Source organism: Schistocerca cancellata, chromosome 5 (genome assembly GCF_023864275.1).
Source record: "Schistocerca cancellata isolate TAMUIC-IGC-003103 chromosome 5, iqSchCanc2.1, whole genome shotgun sequence".
Lineage (NCBI taxonomy): Eukaryota > Metazoa > Arthropoda > Insecta > Orthoptera > Acrididae > Schistocerca > Schistocerca cancellata.
In genome coordinates, this window is record NC_064630.1 from 9,720,976 (window position 1) to 9,740,085 (window position 19,110).

The following is a 19,110-nucleotide window of genomic DNA, read 5'->3' on the forward strand; positions in this document are numbered from 1 at the left end:
GCACGATGTTGGGGCGTGAGCGGAAGACGGCCTAACGGTGTGCGGGACCGTAGCCCAGCTTCATGGAGATGGTTGCGAATGGTCCTCGCCGATACCCCAGGAGCAACAGTGTCCCTAATTTGCTGGGAAGTTGCGGTGCGATCCCCTACGGCACTGCGTAGGATCCTACGGTCTTGGCGTGCATCCGTGCGTCGCTGCGGTCCGGTCCCAGGTCGACGGGCACGTGCACCTTCCGCCGACCACTGGCGACAACATCGATGTACTGTGGAGACCTCACGCCTCACGTGTTGCGCAATTTGGCGGTACGTCCACCCGGCCTCCCGCATGCCCACTATACGCCCTCGCTCAAAGTCCGTCAACTGCACATACGGTTCACGTCCACGCTGTCGCAGCATGCTACCAGTGTTAAAGACTGCGATGGAGCTCCGTATGCCACGGCAAACTGGCTGACACTGACGGCGGCGGTGCAAAAATGCTGCGCAGCTAGCGCCATTCGACGGCCAACACCGCGGTTCCTGGTGTGTCCGCTGTGCCGTGCGTGTGATCATTGCTTGTACAGCCCTCTCGCAGTGTCCGGAGCAAGTATGGTGGGTCTGACACACCGGTGTCAATGTGTTCTTTTTTCCATTTCCAGGAGTGTACGTTAACTACACTGCCGGAGAAAAAAATTTGTACCTGGAAAGACGACGCTGATTTTGATCTGATGGTGGCACGTGTCACATGGGGAATAATAGATCAACTGATAATGGTTTCAAAGTCGTCAGCCAACAGGTAGCGAAGTTGCATAGCTAACAAAGCACCACGTGTGTCTTCCCTTCAATACGGAATGTCCACAGCAAGAAAGTTCATTGTGGTCCAAACGTGTGAAGTAACCAGGCAACCACTCCACAGAGACGCACACGTGCTTCCTACAGCCATCTGACGGATTTTAGAAGGGGTGACATTGCGGCCTTCCGAGTGGGAAGACAATTGCCGCTCAAGGTGAACGTGTTGCATCAGTTGCGGAACGGTACTGGTATCAGTGATCGTGTCAACATTCTCACTGCCGTCTGGGTTCAGAGGTCATCCTCATTTCGTACAGGCGGTTGGCGGGATTTGTGAAGGCGGAAAGCCTCGCTCGCGGGGTGAAATCAGAGCTAACTATTTGTAGTATCGTTCCCAGAACCGATCGCGGTCCTCTGGTTTGGAGCCGAGTGGAAGGCTTAAACCAGAGGCTCAGACGATTCTGCGGAGATCTGGGGTGCAAATTTCTCGACCTCCGCTATCGGGTGGAGAAATGTAGGGTCCCCCTGAATAGGTCAGGCGTGCACTACACGCCGGAAGCTGCTACAAGGGTAGCGGAGTACGTGTGGAGTGCACATGGGGGTTTTTTAGGTTAGAGAATCCCCTCCCTAGGCCCGACAAGACGCCTTCTGAGACGCGGCAAGGTAGGAGTAGGCAAAATGCAACAGGGAATAACAAGATTAATGTGCTAATAGTAAACTGCAGGAGCGTCTACAGAAAGGTCCCAGAACTGCTCTCATTAATAAACGGCCACAACGCCCATATAGTACTAGGGACAGAAAGTTGGCTGAAACCAGACGTAAACAGTAATGAAATCCTAAACTCAGATTGGAATATATACCACAGAGACAGGCTGGACAGTGAAGGAGGAGGCGTGTTTATAGCGATAAGAAGTGAAATAGTATCGAAGGAAATTGACGGAGATCCGAAATGTGAAATGATTTGGGTGAAGGTCACAGTTAAAGCAGGCTCAGACATGGTAATTGGATGTCTCTATAGGCCGCCCGGCTCAGCAGCTGTTGTGGCTGAGCACCTGAAGGATAATTTGGAAAATATTTCGAGTAGATTTCCCCACCATGTTATGGTTCTGGGTGGAGATTTTAATTTGCCGGATATAGACTGGGAGATTCAGACGTTCATAATGGGTGGCAGGGACAAAGAATCCAGTGAAATTTTTTAAGTGCTTTATCTGAAAACTACCTTGAACAGTTAAACAGAGAACCGACTCGTGGCGATAACATATTAGACCTTCTGGTGACAAAGAGACCCGAACTATTTGAAAAGGTTAACGCGGAACAGGGAATCAGCGATCATAAAGCGGTTACGGCATCGATGATTTCAGCCGTAAATAGGAATATTAAAAAGGGTAGGAAGATTTTTCTGTTTAGAAAAAGTGACAAAAAGCAGATTTCAGAGTACCTGACGGCTCCCACACAAAAATTTGGTCTCAAGTACAGATAGTGTTGAGGATCAGTGGACATAGTTCAAAACCATCCTACAATATGCGTTAGATGAGTATGTGCCAAGCAAGATCGTAACAGATGGAAAAGAGCCACCGTGGTACAACAACCGAGTTAGAAAACTGCTGCGGAAGCAAAGAGAACTTCACAGCAAACATAAACATAGCCAAAGCCTTGCACACAAACAAAAATTACGCGAAGCGAAATGTAGTGTGAGGAGGGCTATGCGAAAGGCGTTCAATGAATTCGAAAGTAAAGTTCTATGTCCTGACTTGGCAGAAAATCCTAAGAAATTTTGGTCTTATGTCAAAGCGGTGGGTGGATCAAAACAAAATGTCCAGACACTCTGTGACCAAAATGGTACTGAAACAGAGGATGACAGACTAAAGGCCGAAATACTAAATGTCTTTTTCCAAAGTTGTTTCACAGAGGAAGATTGTCGCACAGATGACAAAATGGTAGATATCGAAATAGACGACAGAGGGATAGAGAAACAATTAAAATCGCTCAAAAGAGGAAAGGTCTCTGGACCTGATGGGATACCAGTTCAATTTTACACAGAGTACGCGAAGGAACTTTCCCCCCTTCTTGCAGCGGTGTACCGTAGGTCTCTAGAAGAGCGTAGCGTTCCAAAGGATTGGAAAAGGGCACAGGTCATCCCCGTTTTCAAGAAGGGACGTCGAACAGATGTGCTGAACTATAGACCTATATCTCTAACGTCGATCAGTTGTAGAATATTGGAACACGTATTGTGTTCGAGTATAATGACTTTTCTGGAGACTAGAAATCTACTCTGTAGGAATCAGCATGGGTTTCGAAAATGACGGTCATGTGAAACCCAGCTCGCGCTATTCGTCCACGAGACTCAGAGGGCCATAGACACGGGTTCACAGGTAGATGCCGTGTTTCTTGACTTCCGCAAGGCGTTCGATACAGTTCCCCACAGTCGTTTAATGAACAAAGTAAGAGTATATGGACTATCAGACCAATTGTGTGATTGGATTGAGGAGTTCCTAGATAACAGGACGCAGCATGTCATTCTCAATGGAGAGAAGTCTTCCGAAGTAAGAGTGATTTCGGGTGTGCCGCAGGGGAGTGTCATAGGACCGTTGCTATTCACAATATACATAAATGACCTTGTGGATGACATCGGAAGTTCACTGAGGCTTTTTGCAGATGATGCTGTGGTATATCGAGAGGTTGTAACAATGGAAAATTGTACTGAAATGCAGGAGGATCTGCAGCGAATTGACGCATGGTGCAGGGAATGGCAATTGAATCTCAATGTAGACAAGTGTAATGTGCTGCGAATACACAGAAAGATAGATCCTTTATCATTTAGCTACAAAATAGCAGGTCAGCAACTGGAAGCAGTTAATACCATAAATTATCTGAGAGTACGCATTAGGAGTGATTTAAAATGGAAAGATCATATAATGTTGATCGTCGGTAAAGCAGATGCCAGACTGAGATCCATTGGAAGAATCCTAAGGAAATGCAATCCGAAAACAAAGGAAGTAGGTTACAGTACACTTGTTAGCCCACTGCTTGAATACTGCTCAGCAGTGTGGGATCCGTACTAGATAGGGTTGATAGAAGATATAGAGAAGATCCAACGGAGAGCAGCGCGCTTCGTTACAGGATCATTTAGTAGTCGCGAAAGCGTTACGGAGATGATAGATAAACTGCAGTGGAAGACTCTGCAGGAGAGACGCTCAGTAGCTCGGTACGGGCTTTTGTCAAAGTTTCGAGAACATACCTTCACCGAAGAGTGAAGCAGTATATTGCTCCCTCCTACGTATATCTCGCGAAGAGACCATGAGGATAAAATCAGAGAGATTAGAGCCCACACAGAGGCACACCGGCAATCCTTCTTTCCACGAACAATACGAGACTGGAATAGAAGGGAGAACCGATAGAGGTACTCAAGGTACCCTCCGCCACACACCGTCAGGTGGCTTGCGGAGTATGGATGTAGATGTAGATGTAGACGAGGTTCCAGAAATCCAAGCTGCGTAGACGCCCGCCGAGATCGTCGTACTGTAAGGGCGGCTGTGGCAGATCGTACAGGTAGCACACCACAGAGGTCTTGTGAGCCCAAACGTGTCAACTGGAACTGTCGCGAATCGGTTATTAGCATTGGGCCTACGGACCGTCTTTCACTCACACAACTACATCGACGTGCACAGATAAATCACTTGGAAGATGAAAGCAGATTCTGCCTGGACGCAAGTGACGGCCATTTTAGATACAAGCCTCACCCCAGGCCTTACGGTCCGAGGTGTGGTAAGCTACAACGGTCTGTGGAACGGACGCTAAACGGCGCTCGGCAGGTTCACAATATTGTTAGACCCGTTCTTTTGCCGCTCTTGCAACGGTAAGATGATGTTTTCTTTCAACAGGATAATGCTCGTCCACAAACTTCCCTCAAACGTCAACACGCTCTGCAAGACGTACAGCAACTTCAGTGGTCAGCACGATCTCCGGGCTGGTCTCCAATCGAATACGACTTTAAGACGATGGAGCGAGAAGTGACTCGAACGACTCGTCAGCCAACAACTATTACGAGCAGGCCGAGCAGGCGTGGTGTAACGTGTCCCGCCGTCTGTGCGACTGACTGGACGCGAGAGTACGTACCCGCATTGCTTCCCGTGGAGGCCACGTCACGTACTAATATGGGTGTTACAGCATGGTTCGGTACCTGGTATCTGAGAACAGCTTGTGCTATTGCGCTTCAAATGTAATCATTTCACGTACTTCCTATGCAGTGTTGCAACAATACATCTTAACAGAACTGTGAATTTCGAAAAGGGCGTGAAACGTCTCCTTAGAAAAATTTATGAATGATTGTGCTGATAAAGCTCTTACGTTATTTGATTTTCAAACAGCTGAGCAAAACTGAACGTGCACAGACATTTCTCTCTTTACTTATTCAGATCATCACTAAACTTTGCAAAAACAGACATAATGTCTTATGGGATAACAGCAATCAGTGATTTTATAATGTTACTTAAAATCCGTCCAAATCCGGGTTACTCCTGTAACTGAAATATCAGATCTGAAGATGGTTCTGAATGAACCGAAACCGGTCATATGAATAAAAAATTTGCAATCAAGACAGATTTTAAGTAACAGCATCAATAAACTGACACACAATACTTTTTTTAGCGCAACGCAATCTGACTTTCAAAAATCCTTACAAAAGAATGGCCCTGACTAACATTAACCTATACGTTTCACAAATCACTTACCTCACAAAAATCTTCGTTACTCGAACTACTGCAGTACAGCGAGTGCCACTACTGCCAGCTAAATAAAAGATTCAAACTACTGAAAGCACTAACTACTGACAGGCATAGTTAGCAAATGAAAGATTTTGATAGAGAACAAACAACGTATTTACCTTAACACTGTTCAAAAGCCATTATATATATATATATATCAGTTCATGACATCCTGTCTTACAAATTTACTCTCTCTGATGGACACACGTCCAGATCATCCGCTCTCAAAACTCCGCCATCTCACTCCCCCACATCCACCACTGCTGGCGACTCACCTCCAACTGCGCAACGCTACGCGTTGTTAACAGCCAACTGCCCAACACTACAATAGCAAATTCCAACAATGCAAACCAGCCACAGACTGCACACAGTACACTCAGTGATTTTCATAGAGAGCGCTACATATCGTTACCAACATAAAAACCTAAACAGCCTACTTACAGGTGCACTAAATTCTTTCCTGGCAGCGTATATCGAAATTCCGCCTGTGGCATACAGATTTTGAAGCTGTCTGTGTCCTGAGGAGACACAGCAATGGATAGGTTGTACAGATAAACCACCGCAGGCGGCGGAATACTTGCAGTATTACTTTAACGTAATGCTACACAATAACGAACATCAGTAGATAATGTCGACCGAAGAGCAAAACTAGTACGGAACCAAATACGTAGCATGCAGAGCATATTCTGTGCATGGTTGTATTCTAATCGTATTATAAATTATGTGTCCCTCAGAAAATCAGATCTGGAGAGATTGAATAAGAGTCTCTGACCGTTCTTTCCACCAACCTGCCATCTTCTAAAGTTGTGTCTCCAGCGCGGAAGATAACTCTTCGGTCGTGGGATCTTCTTCGGCGGAGGCTCCTACGCTGTCAGTTCGAACCTGTGTCTGTGCTTTTTGCGGGATGTCACTTGCTCAGGTTAGTCTCTGTATCTGCAGAGGGCAGCATCTGTAGTACTGGCAATGATGGTAGGTGACGATTGTCATTAATGTATCCTGTTCGGTTATTATTCAAATATTCACACATTTACACTGTCTTTCACAACACACGACATAGCTTTATTAGCTGTATTGTAAATTTTCCATCCAACTTCCGGAATATGATACACGTGTCCGGCTCTCCTGTGCGCACTTGACAGGCTGAGTATTACATGTTCACAAATAAGTTACGACCGATAACGAGTACATGTTTGGTTATGGAGAACACCCAAAACGGAATGACTGTTACGTATTCGCTTGTAAGTATCACGAGATACTGAGATACCTGTCCGATCCTCCAGAACGCCCGAAACAGAGTGACCAGCAGAGCCGAAGTACGTCGTCTCCCAGGCGCGCCAGAGTGACCCGAAGGTGTCCGAGGCACTTCTGTTGCAATATCGTTACGCTTATGTTTCTCAAAACTAGTGAAATCTAATAAACGATAACGATAGACTCGTAGGGTAACAATGAGAGATTGCCATACTAAAAACTGAATTAAATACAATGAAAATTATGTAAATAATAAAATAAGGAAAGTTAGGCGTTTTGGTGCCTAGCACCGGATCGTGCCGACCAATCAGAAGCAAGTTCAGTACAATTGGCGGACTCTCTCACTGGACTGGTGCATTCTGTACCATCTGTCGCTTGTACCTCACTCCATTTTTGTACCATATGCTGCTCAACGTGTATCAACCTGCATCAATCCGAGCTTCAAACAAAATAAAATGCTGGCGGCCACAGCAAGGTATATCACGCTATTCTGTAATTGTTTATAAATGATAATTTATTATTTGTTCGACAGAAACTTGTGCCGAGATATATCTGTGACCTAATTCAGTTAGGAAGACAACTGCTATAGGCTGTTGATCCTCTCTGAATGCGACGTAAAATACACATATAAAAAAAAATTTTCATCACCACGGTTTCCAGAAGTCCTGAGCATAGACGTTGACTGTGGATATCGTATCACAGACACAGTCTCTTCGACCAGAGATGTCTCTAAACCCGCACAAAAATGCAAACCACCACGCATGAGCAGCGCCTATTAGACGGAAGGGGTCCGACAGCCGATCAGTACCAGTCATTCCACTAGGAACAAGGTAGACGGTGTTGTTTGTAGTTCAACCATGCCTAGACGGTCAATACCGCGGTTCGATCGAGTCCGTATTGTTACTTTGTGCTAGGAATGGCTCTCTACAAGGGAAGTGTCCAGAGTGAACCAAAGCGATGTTGTTCGGACATGGAGGAGATACAGAAAGAAGGAACTGCCTCGCTCAGCTGCAGTGGATGACAGCTGCCTGCAGATTATGGCTCTTAGGAACCCTAACAGCGACGTCACCTTGTTGAATAATGCTTTATGTGCAGCCACAGGACGTCGTGTTGCTACTCCAGGTGTGTGCAGTGGGTTGCATGATGCGCAACTTCACTTCCTACATCCATTACGAGATCCACGTTTGCAAGCACGACACCATGCAGCGCGGTACAGATTGGGCCAACAACATGCCGAATGGACCGCTCAAGATTGGCATCAGGTTCTCTTCAGTGTCGTACATGCCTTCAAGCAGACAATCGTCGGAGACGTGTCTGGAGGCACCCCAGCCAGGCTGAACGCCTTAGAGTCTTGGGAGTGCAGTAAGGTGGACGTTCTCCTGCTGTTTTGGGCTGGCATTATGCGGGGCCGACGTACAGTCCTAGACATAAAAACTGACCGCCGGTCGGCCGCCACAGAGACTAAGTCCGAGTCGTTCACTTAAAGTGGTCAATAAAACTGACCGCCCCTGACAACGCTAAGTCCGGCCATCTGCACTATCTGGCAACACTGTAAGATGCGGAAGTGTCAGCAGGAAGTGTTGTCTTTTTCTGAGATGTTGTTCTGTTGTGTGAGCCCGTGGTCTAGTGGTAATCATCGTGCATTCTGAACTTGTAGTCGCGTGTTTGTGTCCAACTGCATCTCTCTCTCTTTTTTGGTTGTAAAATTGGGTCGGAAGTGGAAAAAGGTGGAAGATGTGCAACACAATATTTAATTTTGGTATAATAGAGGGGCGAATGCAGAGGAGGCAGCTCGAAAGATTTGAACTATGTGTGGAGTGAGTGCTTTTGGGAAAAATACGCCAGAATAAAGGTCGTTCTGGCTTGAATGATTTTCCACGTTAAGGATGTCTCGACTACCGTTATAAGTGATGGATGACCATTTAACTATCATGCAACATTTGCATTCAACAGGCAAAGTTCAGAAGTCTGGTGTAGGAGTACTGCATGCTCTAATTCTAAACAACTAAAATCAACAGAGTGACTATTATTGTAGTTTTGCTTGAACGTCATCAGGTCGCTAATTGAATATTCCTATGCAATACTGTTAATGGTGATGAGCTACGATGCCTTTATCATTAACTTCCTAAAAAGAAATGAAAGTATGAGCCCTACCGAAAGACGTTAACTCGAGCAAAGAGTAAAGTGAACATAATATTTTCCATCTGATAGTTCCTAAAGTGTGTTTGGCACTGTGAATTCTTCCCCAAGGGTGCGTCCATCACAGCTGGAATTTGTTGCTAACAATTGAGACACCTTACGGTCCCAATGTAAGAAAATCGAGCGACAAAACTACATCACGTGTGCTACTACATGATTACGCACTCTGTTGATTTGAGAAACAAAACTATCCATGAGGTTGATAGGGAAGTCATCTCTCAGGCTCTTGTATTGATAGGGAATTCATCTCTCAGGTACTTGTCCCTCTGATCGTATACTCGTAAAATTTTACCTTTCCCGCTCTAGATCGATCAACTGTCAACGGAATTCATTCCTAGACGAAAACAGCCCCCAAACTACACTGGTTTAATAACATCGTTAGGACCAGTAGGTTTCTACAGGCGTAGAATTTGTAAACTACTTAATATTGTCAGACTGTTTTACATATTGTGAAAGAATATACTGTTTATGATTAATTTCTCTTTGATGATTACTTTTGTGTTCAATAAACTAATGGAAAACGCAGTTAAAGTATTCACTGTACTAATACAAATTAAACTCAACTTACTACAGCAACATCACGAAGACAGTCTACCTTAATAAAGCATTAAGTGTTCGTAAGACGATTGTGCCTATTTTAACACGAATTAGTAGGATATCACCGACTTTTGCCAGATTGTGCAGATGGCCGGACTTAGCGTTGTCAGGGGCGGTCGGTTTTACTGACCACCTTAAATGAACGACTCGGACCTAGTCTCTGTGGCGGCTGGCCGGCGGTTAGTTTTTATGTCTAAGACTGTACACCGCTGGCGGTCATGGAAGGCGCCATAACGGCTGTATGAAACAAGAATGCCATCCTCAGAACGATAGTACAACCATACCGGCAGCATATTATCTAGGCATTCGTCTTCATGGACGATAATTCGCGCCCCCATCGTGCACATCTTTTGAATGACTTCCTTCAGGGTGACTACATCACTCGACTATATTGTCCAGCATGTTCTACAGATATGAACCCTATCGAACATGCCTGGGATAGATTGAAAAGGACTGTTTATGGACGACGTTCAAATGGTTTGTAAGTAGGCTGTTTATATTTTCTTATTGGCAACGTTACGTAGCGCTCTCTGTATGAAAATCACTGGCTGTGCTGTGTGCAGTATGTGGCTAGTTCGCATTGTTGCCTGCCATTGTTGTCATGAACTGCTATAGCTGGATGTGAACAGCAGATAGCGTTGCGCAGTTGGAGGTGAGCCGCCAGCAGTGGTGGACGTGGGGAGAGAGATGGCGGAGTTTTGATAATCTGTAAGACTGAATGTCAATTATGAATATTAAGGTAAATACATTGTTTGTTCTCTATTAATATCTTTCATTTGCTAACTATCCCTATCAGTAGTTAGTACCTTCAGTGGTTTGAATCTTTTATTTAGCTGGCAGTAGTGGCGCTCGCTGTTTTGCAGTAGCTTGAGTAGCGAAGATTTTTGTGAGGTAAGTGATTTGTAAAAGGTATAGGTTAAAGTTAGTCAGGGCCATTGTTTTGTAGGGGTTATTGAAAGTCAGATTGCGTTGCGCTAAATAATATTGTGTGTCAGGTTAAGCACAGTACAGTATAATTTGTTCAAAGGGGAAGTTTCAGGTTCTAATGGCTCTGAGCACTATGGAACTCAACATTTGTGGTCATCAGTCCCCTAGAACTTAGAACTACTTAAACCTAACTAACCTAAGGACATCACACACATCCATGCCCGAGGCAGGATTCGAACCTGCGACCGTAGCGGTCACGCGGTTCCAGACCGACGCGCCTAGAACCGCACGGCCACACCGGCCGGCTATGGACGACGTCACCCACCAACTACTCTGAGGGATGTACGCCAAATTGCCGTCGAGAAGTGAAACAATCTGCACCAACAATGCCAGTGATGGGTTGTCTGCCACGGCGAATACAGGCATGTGTCAATGCAAGGCGACGTGCTACTGTTGTGTACAGCAGTCTAGACCATCACCTCTGAAGGTCTCGCTGTATGGTGGTACCACATGCAATGTGTGATTTTCATGAGCAATAACAAGGGCGGAAATGATGTTTATTTTTATCTCTATTCCAGTTTTCTGTACAGGTTCCGGAACTCTCAAACGGAGGTATATGCAAAACTTTTTTTGATGTGTGTAGATTGTCAGTCTTAGTTTTGGAAATAAAAAAGTTTTATTTGTTGCTGTTGGTTCACATATAATTAGTTAGTCAGCATTTCGGATTTCGGTATTAGTCACAAGATTTCGGTATTAGTCACAACAGGAATGTGAGTAAAAGGCAGACTGTCGCAAGTGTCCAGTGAAGCTCACAGTTCTCGCTGCAGACATAGCTACGCAAATACTGGATGGACAAAATAGAAGTGGCGCGGAAAATACTTCATCCACCATTATGTAAGCCGGGTGGCCTATCTTAACGTACGTGAAGCATTTTCGGCGACAATTCTATTTTGCCCTTCTTCCACAAGACGGTAAACTTTTCTCCTCTTGGTACATACCCGTAAGGCATGAATTGTGGAGGATGGTTGAACATGTACTGCGCACTAACCTTTCTGTCTAGCTCAGTGTCGCGCCTCTTCCCGTTACAGTTGATGTCGGGCAACCGCAACACGTACCTGGCGGTGCGTCAGCAGCTGGAGCTGCCGTTCGTGGCGAGCCGCGTGCGCTTCATGCCCTACTCCCAGCACACCAGGACCGTCTGCATGCGGGTCGAGCTCTACGGCTGCCCCTGGACGCGTGAGTACACCCTACTACTGTCTCTGTGCTGTTACGTCGACATTACTCTGAAAAGCAAACAGTAGTTTCCAGAACCCCAATATACTCGAGAAACGACTTTGTCTGTGAACAGTATAAATGGAAATTAAGAATTGGATTAAAGGATTCTCAAGGATGACATTCCTCTTTGCATTAAGAAAAGGTGAAGTTATAAATTTCCATTTTGGGAACTCAAACCGATCATCATACAGAGCTTCTTTCATTTTTCTGTTTGTTGTATGTATCGGTCTAAGTTCACTTCCGTGAAAAGGCTCCACAACAAATACCTTCAGAAATGACTGCGTAACACATAGATGTTGCCAAGTCCCTATTTTTCAGAAGTTCTACTCTTGATATTGCATCATCTTGCTCAGCCTGACAAAAAAAGTGAAGCACCCTTAATTGATGGTCAAATGTCAGGATAACTTTGTACACGTACGCACCTCTCTGTGAGAGGTACAATTGTCACAGAGTTCTTTTTTTCAGTGTTGTCACCAGGCCTGGTGGGGTATATAAGGGGAGTGAACAGTGTCAGATCTTGAGAGATCGCTGTGAATGCGACGAAGATGAAGCCTATAGAGTGAGCCGAACTTACCACGAGATGAGGTAGTTTGAAAGGGACCACTGTAGATCTTCGATTGGCCGGCTGGTCGAATCGTCCCATATTCAGAGTTTTGCGATATTCGGATGTGGCAGTGGACTGACGTTGGACTGTATGGAAACTATTTGACCAGCATTCTGGTCGCCAAGGTTCATGTCCACCACGCCCTGCCACTGCAAGGGAAATCACCACATTATGCACGAAGGACTCTGGCACCCCTTCACATCGGCGCCAACCATCCGAGAGCAAGTAATGTACTCCCAGCAACACTCTCTCTGACACCGCACCATTAGTGTGAGATTAGTACCAGCCAGATTAGAAATGTATCGTCCCATTCGTAGCTTGCCTTTAACACCACACCACGGCTGCGTTTGCGGTGGTGGATCAAAGAGGAAGCACGGACTGCTGATGAATGTCGCCGAATTGTTTTGGGTGGTGAATTGCTGTTCTGACCTACACTAGATAACCGTGATCGGTGAGTATGTTGGAGGACTTAGGAGGGGTCCCTGCCTTTCATTGTTCTGGACGGCAAAACTTTGTTATTCCTGCCGTCAGTGTTTGGGGAACCATCGGGTTTGACTTCAGGACACAGGTGGTAGCAATTGAAAGAACTGTTAACTGCACAACGGTACATCACGGACATCCGGCTTCATTCATTATCTCTTCTGACAGTATCATCTCATTCTTATCATAACACTATTCATTCCGTTCAGCTGCCGTTCCAAGCCTTTTGCTGCCTCTGAATTACAATACCATTGGCAAACTTCAAAGCTTTTCTTTCTTCCCCCTGAACTTCAATTCCCTTTCCAAGTTTCTCCTTCGTTTCCTTCACTGCTTGTTCAACGCACAGATTAAGCAACATAGGTGCTAACGTACAACTCTGTCTCACTCCTTTCTCAACCACTGCTTTCCTTTCATATTGTCTAACTTTCACAACTCTAAATGGGTTTGTGCTATAAACAAAGAATTTTCCTTTCGTTAATTTGTATTCTAAGATGAGTGGTAGGACTTAAAGCTTCATACAATCTTCAAGTCAGCAACTTAGGAGCGAATTGCTTTAAACTTAGCGTCAAAATACCTGCTCGTTCATTCTGATAATGGGGTTTTTTGGTTACCTTGACTTCAATTATTCTATAGACATCCTATATCCTAAACTAGTACGGTCTTTCAAATGCAAATTTCACGTATGAGAAAGAGCTAAAAAATCCCTATTTGTTTCTTCTTAAGCTTAAGGATATGAGCAAATTAAATCTAGTGCAAACAGTGATACACATCCAGAATGAGATTTTCACTCTGCATCGGAGTGTGCGCTGATATGAAACTTCCTGGCAGATTAAAACTGTGTGTCCGACCGAGACTCGAACTCGGGACCTTTGCCTTTCGCGGGCAAGTGCTCTACCATCTGAGCTACCGAAGCACGACTCACGGCCGGAACTCACATCTTTACTTCTGCCAGTATCTCGTCTCCTACCTTCTGCCAGGAAGTTTCAGTGATACACATGTAGAAAAATCTTTGAGTGAAAATTCTGCAAGAAATTGGACCAAAGCTGGTAAAGTCGTGTACAGTTTTCATCCAGATATAGGGTGACAGTTAGTGAACTGTATAAAAGAAAAACGTCATAACTCCTGAACGGTTAGCTTTAGGACGTTCAAACTGCACAACTGGCCGCGTGGTATGGTGGACATTACTATGCGTAGTATGGTTTGGTTTAGCGAGGACGCCGACTTTCATTTCGATGATAAATTTACCTCCATCCAATGTCCGGAGTTGTTCATTGGGATGGATTCGTCAATAAGCAAAACCGGCGTATTTCAGGGACTCAGAATACGCATTTTGCGATCGAGAACTCTCTTCACCCTCGACGGGTGACTGCGTGGTGTGCAATTGCAATTTCCAGTCACGGAATGATCGGTGCGATATTCCTTAAGGGGCTCCGGAAAGGCTCAAAATCATGAAAAGTTCAATTTTTACTTTTATGCGTTTTCTGAATCTGCAGACTATTACCTTTTAATAGATACATAATTTATTCAATTCCGAAGACGACAACTATTTTTAATTTTTTTTTGAAATGTGTTCTACATGGGCGTGACCCACTGTGGCGCTGTTAAACTGCTGTCAAATGGTGTTATTGTTAACGTCCGTGTTCATCAGGTACATTTTAGTGATGTGAGATAAAGTATGTGTTGTGGCTAAACCTATTTTCAGAGACTTAGCAGCACCTGAACTGTTGAAAAAGTGTATTCACGGAAAAACTCAAAACCCCAATGAAAGTATAAATAGTGTTATATGGTCGAGAATCCCCAAGACTGTATTTGTTGGAATAGAAACACTTCACTTTGGTGTGTATGATGCTGTGGCGAGTTTCAATGATGGCAACATTGTAAGGTGCAAGGTATTTAGAAATATGGGAATGAAGATAGGTTCTAACATGGTACGAGCGATGCTTGCTTTAGACAAGGAACGCCTTCGGGCTGCAGACAGGGCTGTAAAGAGTCTAGAAATACAAGCAAGAGTAAACAGGAGGAGGAACAAGAGGAAACTGGAGGAGGAGTTTGCAGAGGATGAAGATAATCCATCCTATGGACCTGGAATGCACTAAAAAGTTAATCCAATCTTTGTCGCTCGATTCCCAAAACTTTTATTTTCTCATACTAATTACATGTTTTCTAAGGATCTTCCAAACATATTTGTTTCAAACTTTCAGTAAATGTTACACAGTACCTTCTGCATAATTTAACACAGCCTTTTTCCAAAAAACTGTATATTTTTGAATATATAAATAAAAAATTGCAAAAAATGTTGTGAATTTTCATTACAATTGAAAAAAATCATCTTTAATAACTGAACTAAAATTTTGTTAAATCCCTGTGTTAAGTTGTAGCCCATATTCCAATAAATAATCTGTAAAAATTTCAACTTCCTACCTCAAATACTTTGTGAGGAAAGATGTAATTTATAAGCGTTATTTTAACATTGCAAGTATAGGGCGTTCCGGAGCCCCTTAATGGCATGGTGACTACCGAACGGTACGTGAAGACTTTGGAAGATGATTTCATCCCCCATTAGCCAAAGTGACCCCGGTTTCGACAACATGTTGTGTATACAAGATGGAGCTGGATCCCATCGAAGCAGGGGAGTATTTGATGTTTTGGAGGAACACTTTGGCGACCGCATTCTGGCTCTGGGGTGCCCAGAGGCCACTGCCATGGGCCTCGTTTGGCCGCCATATTCTCCAGATCTGAACCCATGCGACTTCTTTTTGTGGGGCTGTATTAAAGACTAGGTGTACAGCAATAACCCCGAAATCATTACCGAGCCAAAGACAGCCATTTACGAGGTCGTCGACAGCATCGATGTTCCGACATTTCAGCGGGTCACGTAGAATTTCGCTATTCGTCTGCGCGACATCGTCGCCAATGATGACAGGCATACCGTAGGTGTCATAACGTAAATACGGATACCTGTAGTGATTTTTAAATTTGAGTAACTGTGTGCACTCCGTAGTTTGTAATTTACGCTTTTTCTTCGTGCACCTCAGTAATTGCCTCCCTGTACATCGCCAGCATGAGCGGCCTGTGATTTCGCAGAGGGCATCTTCAGCTACGTGACTCCGAAGGGCGACCGCTGGTCGGACGGGCAGCAGCTGGAGGACCTCAGCTACGACGGCGTCAGGGACGGCCGCTTCGTCGCCGCCGGCCTCGGGCAGCTCGTCGACGGCCGCATCGCTCCCGCCAACCCCGAGGACGACGGGGCCGGCAGAGGACTCGCCTGGAGGCCCGGTGAGTAGCCCCGTCCTCTTCACTGTCTGGCTAGTAAATGGAAGAGAAGTGGTCGCACGAAAAATGGGAAGAAATTGAAAAAGGAAATAGTCTAATGAAGGGCAAGGTGGCATCTATCACACTCAAATAACTTCCGTCAAAATATTAAAAGCAAGGGCCTCAAAATGGAAAAGGCAAAAGAAAATCAGGTGTTAAACGCAGAGAAGAAAGCAGGACGGGTGGCGGGGGGGGGGGGGGGGCGGGAGGGGCGGGGGGGGGTAGCGAGGGAGATTTGTATTTAATGTCCCGTAGACAGCGAGGCCATTAGAGATATTGACCAGTAGCTCGGATTACGGAAGGGTGGGGAAGGAAATCGGCCGCGCTCTCTTCAAAGGAACCATCCCGAGATTAGCCAAGAGCGATTTTAGTGAAATCACGGAAAACCTAAGTCAGGATGGCCGGACGAGAATTTCAACCGTCTTCCACCTGAATGCGGGTCCAGCGTGCTGACCAGTGCACAACCTCGTTCGGTGAAGAGAACGGTTAGGTGGAAGTGTTAAATTTAGGATAATCATTATTGGGGAAAAAAATGTTCAAATGTGGGACTTAACAGCTAAGGTCATCAGTCGCTAAGTTTACACATTACTTAGCGTGAATTATCCTAAGGACAAACACACACACACCCATGCCCGAGGGAGGACTCGAACCTCCGCCGGGACCAGCCGCACAGTCCATGACTGCCACGTCCCATAGACCGCTCGGTTAATCCCGCGCGGCTTAATGGAGAAGGAATGGGTGTCGATTTGGGAGAGACAGATGATACAGTCACTGTCTAAAAGAAAGACTTTGGAAAACCTGCAGTTAGACATAGAGGCAAGAGCCATGGACAACACTGCTTCGGAATCTCTAAAACCACTACGGATATTGGCCACCAAAAAATTATCTAGTTACGGTACAGAATCTACGAGAATGGGCACGTACAATTGGACTTCCTGAACAATATCGTCCAGTACCGAAGATATCAAACACAGATAAATACGAGAGCAATCGCACAGTCAGTTTAACAGCTCATACATCCGAGTTGCTGGCTAGAATAATATGCAGAATACTGGGAAGGAAAGCTGAGGATCTGTAAGAGATGATCCTTTGGCTTCAGGAAAAGTAAAAACAATCTTTGATAATGGAAGCAAGACTTAAATGGCGCAAGATCCGTGGAACAGGTTTAAGCTGTAATGACAGAGGTGTAATATATAGTACGTACAAGAATCAACACAGATCAATAAGAACTGCAAACAAGTTGCATAGTGCTCCTATAAAAGGAGCCTAACGCAAGCATGCAATATGTCCTTTTTATTTCCCAGTCTACAAATCAAAGAAACAATGACGGAAATAAAAGAATGTTTCAAAGATATGATTAAAATTCCGGCTGAAAAAAATCTATGATAAGATTCGCTGATGACTTTACCATCCTCACAGAAACTCACGAAATACCACTGGACTTGTAAAAAAAATAAAAAGCATACAGAAAACAAAAATACACTGTCTGCTGAGTACAGAATATGTATTGAAAATAAGTCAAAAGAAAGCGAAACCACTAATGAACAACATTAATGAGATTAACGAAATAGCATTAAAATTCGGAGTCAAGCAATACAATACCGAGAAAATTCTCCCGCCTTGCAAGCAAAATTACACTTGGTCGACGAAGCAAGTAGGACACACACAGCAGTGTAGCACAGGGTAACAGAACATTCCTACTTAACAGAAGTCTACTAATGTCTCAGTACAGAAAATAAATTTTTGAAAATGTACGTATGGAGTGCACCATTGTACATAAGTGAATTACTGTCTGTAATGAAACCCAGAAAAAATGAATGGAAGCGGTCGTGATATGGTGTTATTCATGTCGAAAATCAATACATTTAATAAGATCAGAAATGCCATGCTCGAGCCAGAAGACTTCCGACTCCCAACAAAAAATAAACCTGGATGTACGTATCTCTATGTACGAGTATGTACCTAAGTATGTACGTATCTTCCATATCTTCTCCTAAGCTACTGGACCGATTTCAGTCAGACATGGCCGGTCTGGAACCGCGCGAGTGCTACGGTCGCAGGTTCGAATCCTGCCTCAGGCATGGATGTGCGTGATGTCCTTAGGTTAGTTAGGTTTAAGTAGTTGTAAGTTCTCGGTGACTGATGACCTCAGATGTTAAGTCCCAAAGTGCTCAAAGCCATTTGAACCATCAAACTTGTCACATACATGACTTGCCATCTGGAAAGAATTGCTCTTGGTGTATGCACTGCCTATATGTCAAAGGGGTGAGGGCATTATTGCCTACAACGCGCTATTACCCATATTTGATGCATCCACTATTTGAGAATGAGAGGACTTGAACATAATTTCGAACTTTTACCAAACTTTTCCTCGCTTACAACCCCCAGAAGGTGAAGAAAGGATAAAAGTTTATCGCTTGAAACATTTTCGTTACTCATGCGGTAAAACTGTCACATAAAGCATGACGTTTTAATTTGTTACTTCTTTACTGCTAACTCTACTAGCAACACACTTCACAGACAGTAAGCACATACAGGGTGTTTCATAATTCACACTTCAGATTATAGAGTTTGTAGAGGGGAGTTAGTAGATCAAGTTTTGCACAGGAACCCATGTCCGGAAACGTCATACAACGACACTACAGAGCGTCAAATTTGTAGGCGCCTGCGCCTGTAAATGTATTTATACACATGGTAATTCTGGATGACATTACAAACTTTGGGAGATGATGGAGAAGGATAAAGGTAACAATTTGAGATAAGAGTCCCTCTACTGGAAACAAAAGAGTCGAAAGTAACACGTGAGTACTGATCTGAAACCTCTGATAGTGGAAGACACGTACTGGTACTCTTGTTGCTAGGATTGTAGGGTAGACAACTTTCAGAGGTGGTAGTATGTAACAAAGCAAGAAAAACGTAAACATCGGTTCTAAAAATCAGC

At 44.5% G+C, this 19,110-nt stretch overlaps 1 protein-coding gene across 1 annotated transcript in view; it reads left to right on the forward strand.

The window, feature by feature from the left end:
* LOC126187738 (discoidin domain-containing receptor tyrosine kinase B-like) overlaps positions 1-19,110 on the forward strand; it is a 71,392-nt gene that overhangs the window by 30,923 nt on the left and 21,359 nt on the right. Inside the window, exons 5-6 of the mRNA XM_049928988.1 lie at positions 11,587-11,734; positions 15,942-16,133. Coding sequence (XP_049784945.1) covers positions 11,587-11,734; positions 15,942-16,133 — 340 coding nt within the window. The remainder of the gene's footprint in view (positions 1-11,586; positions 11,735-15,941; positions 16,134-19,110) is intronic.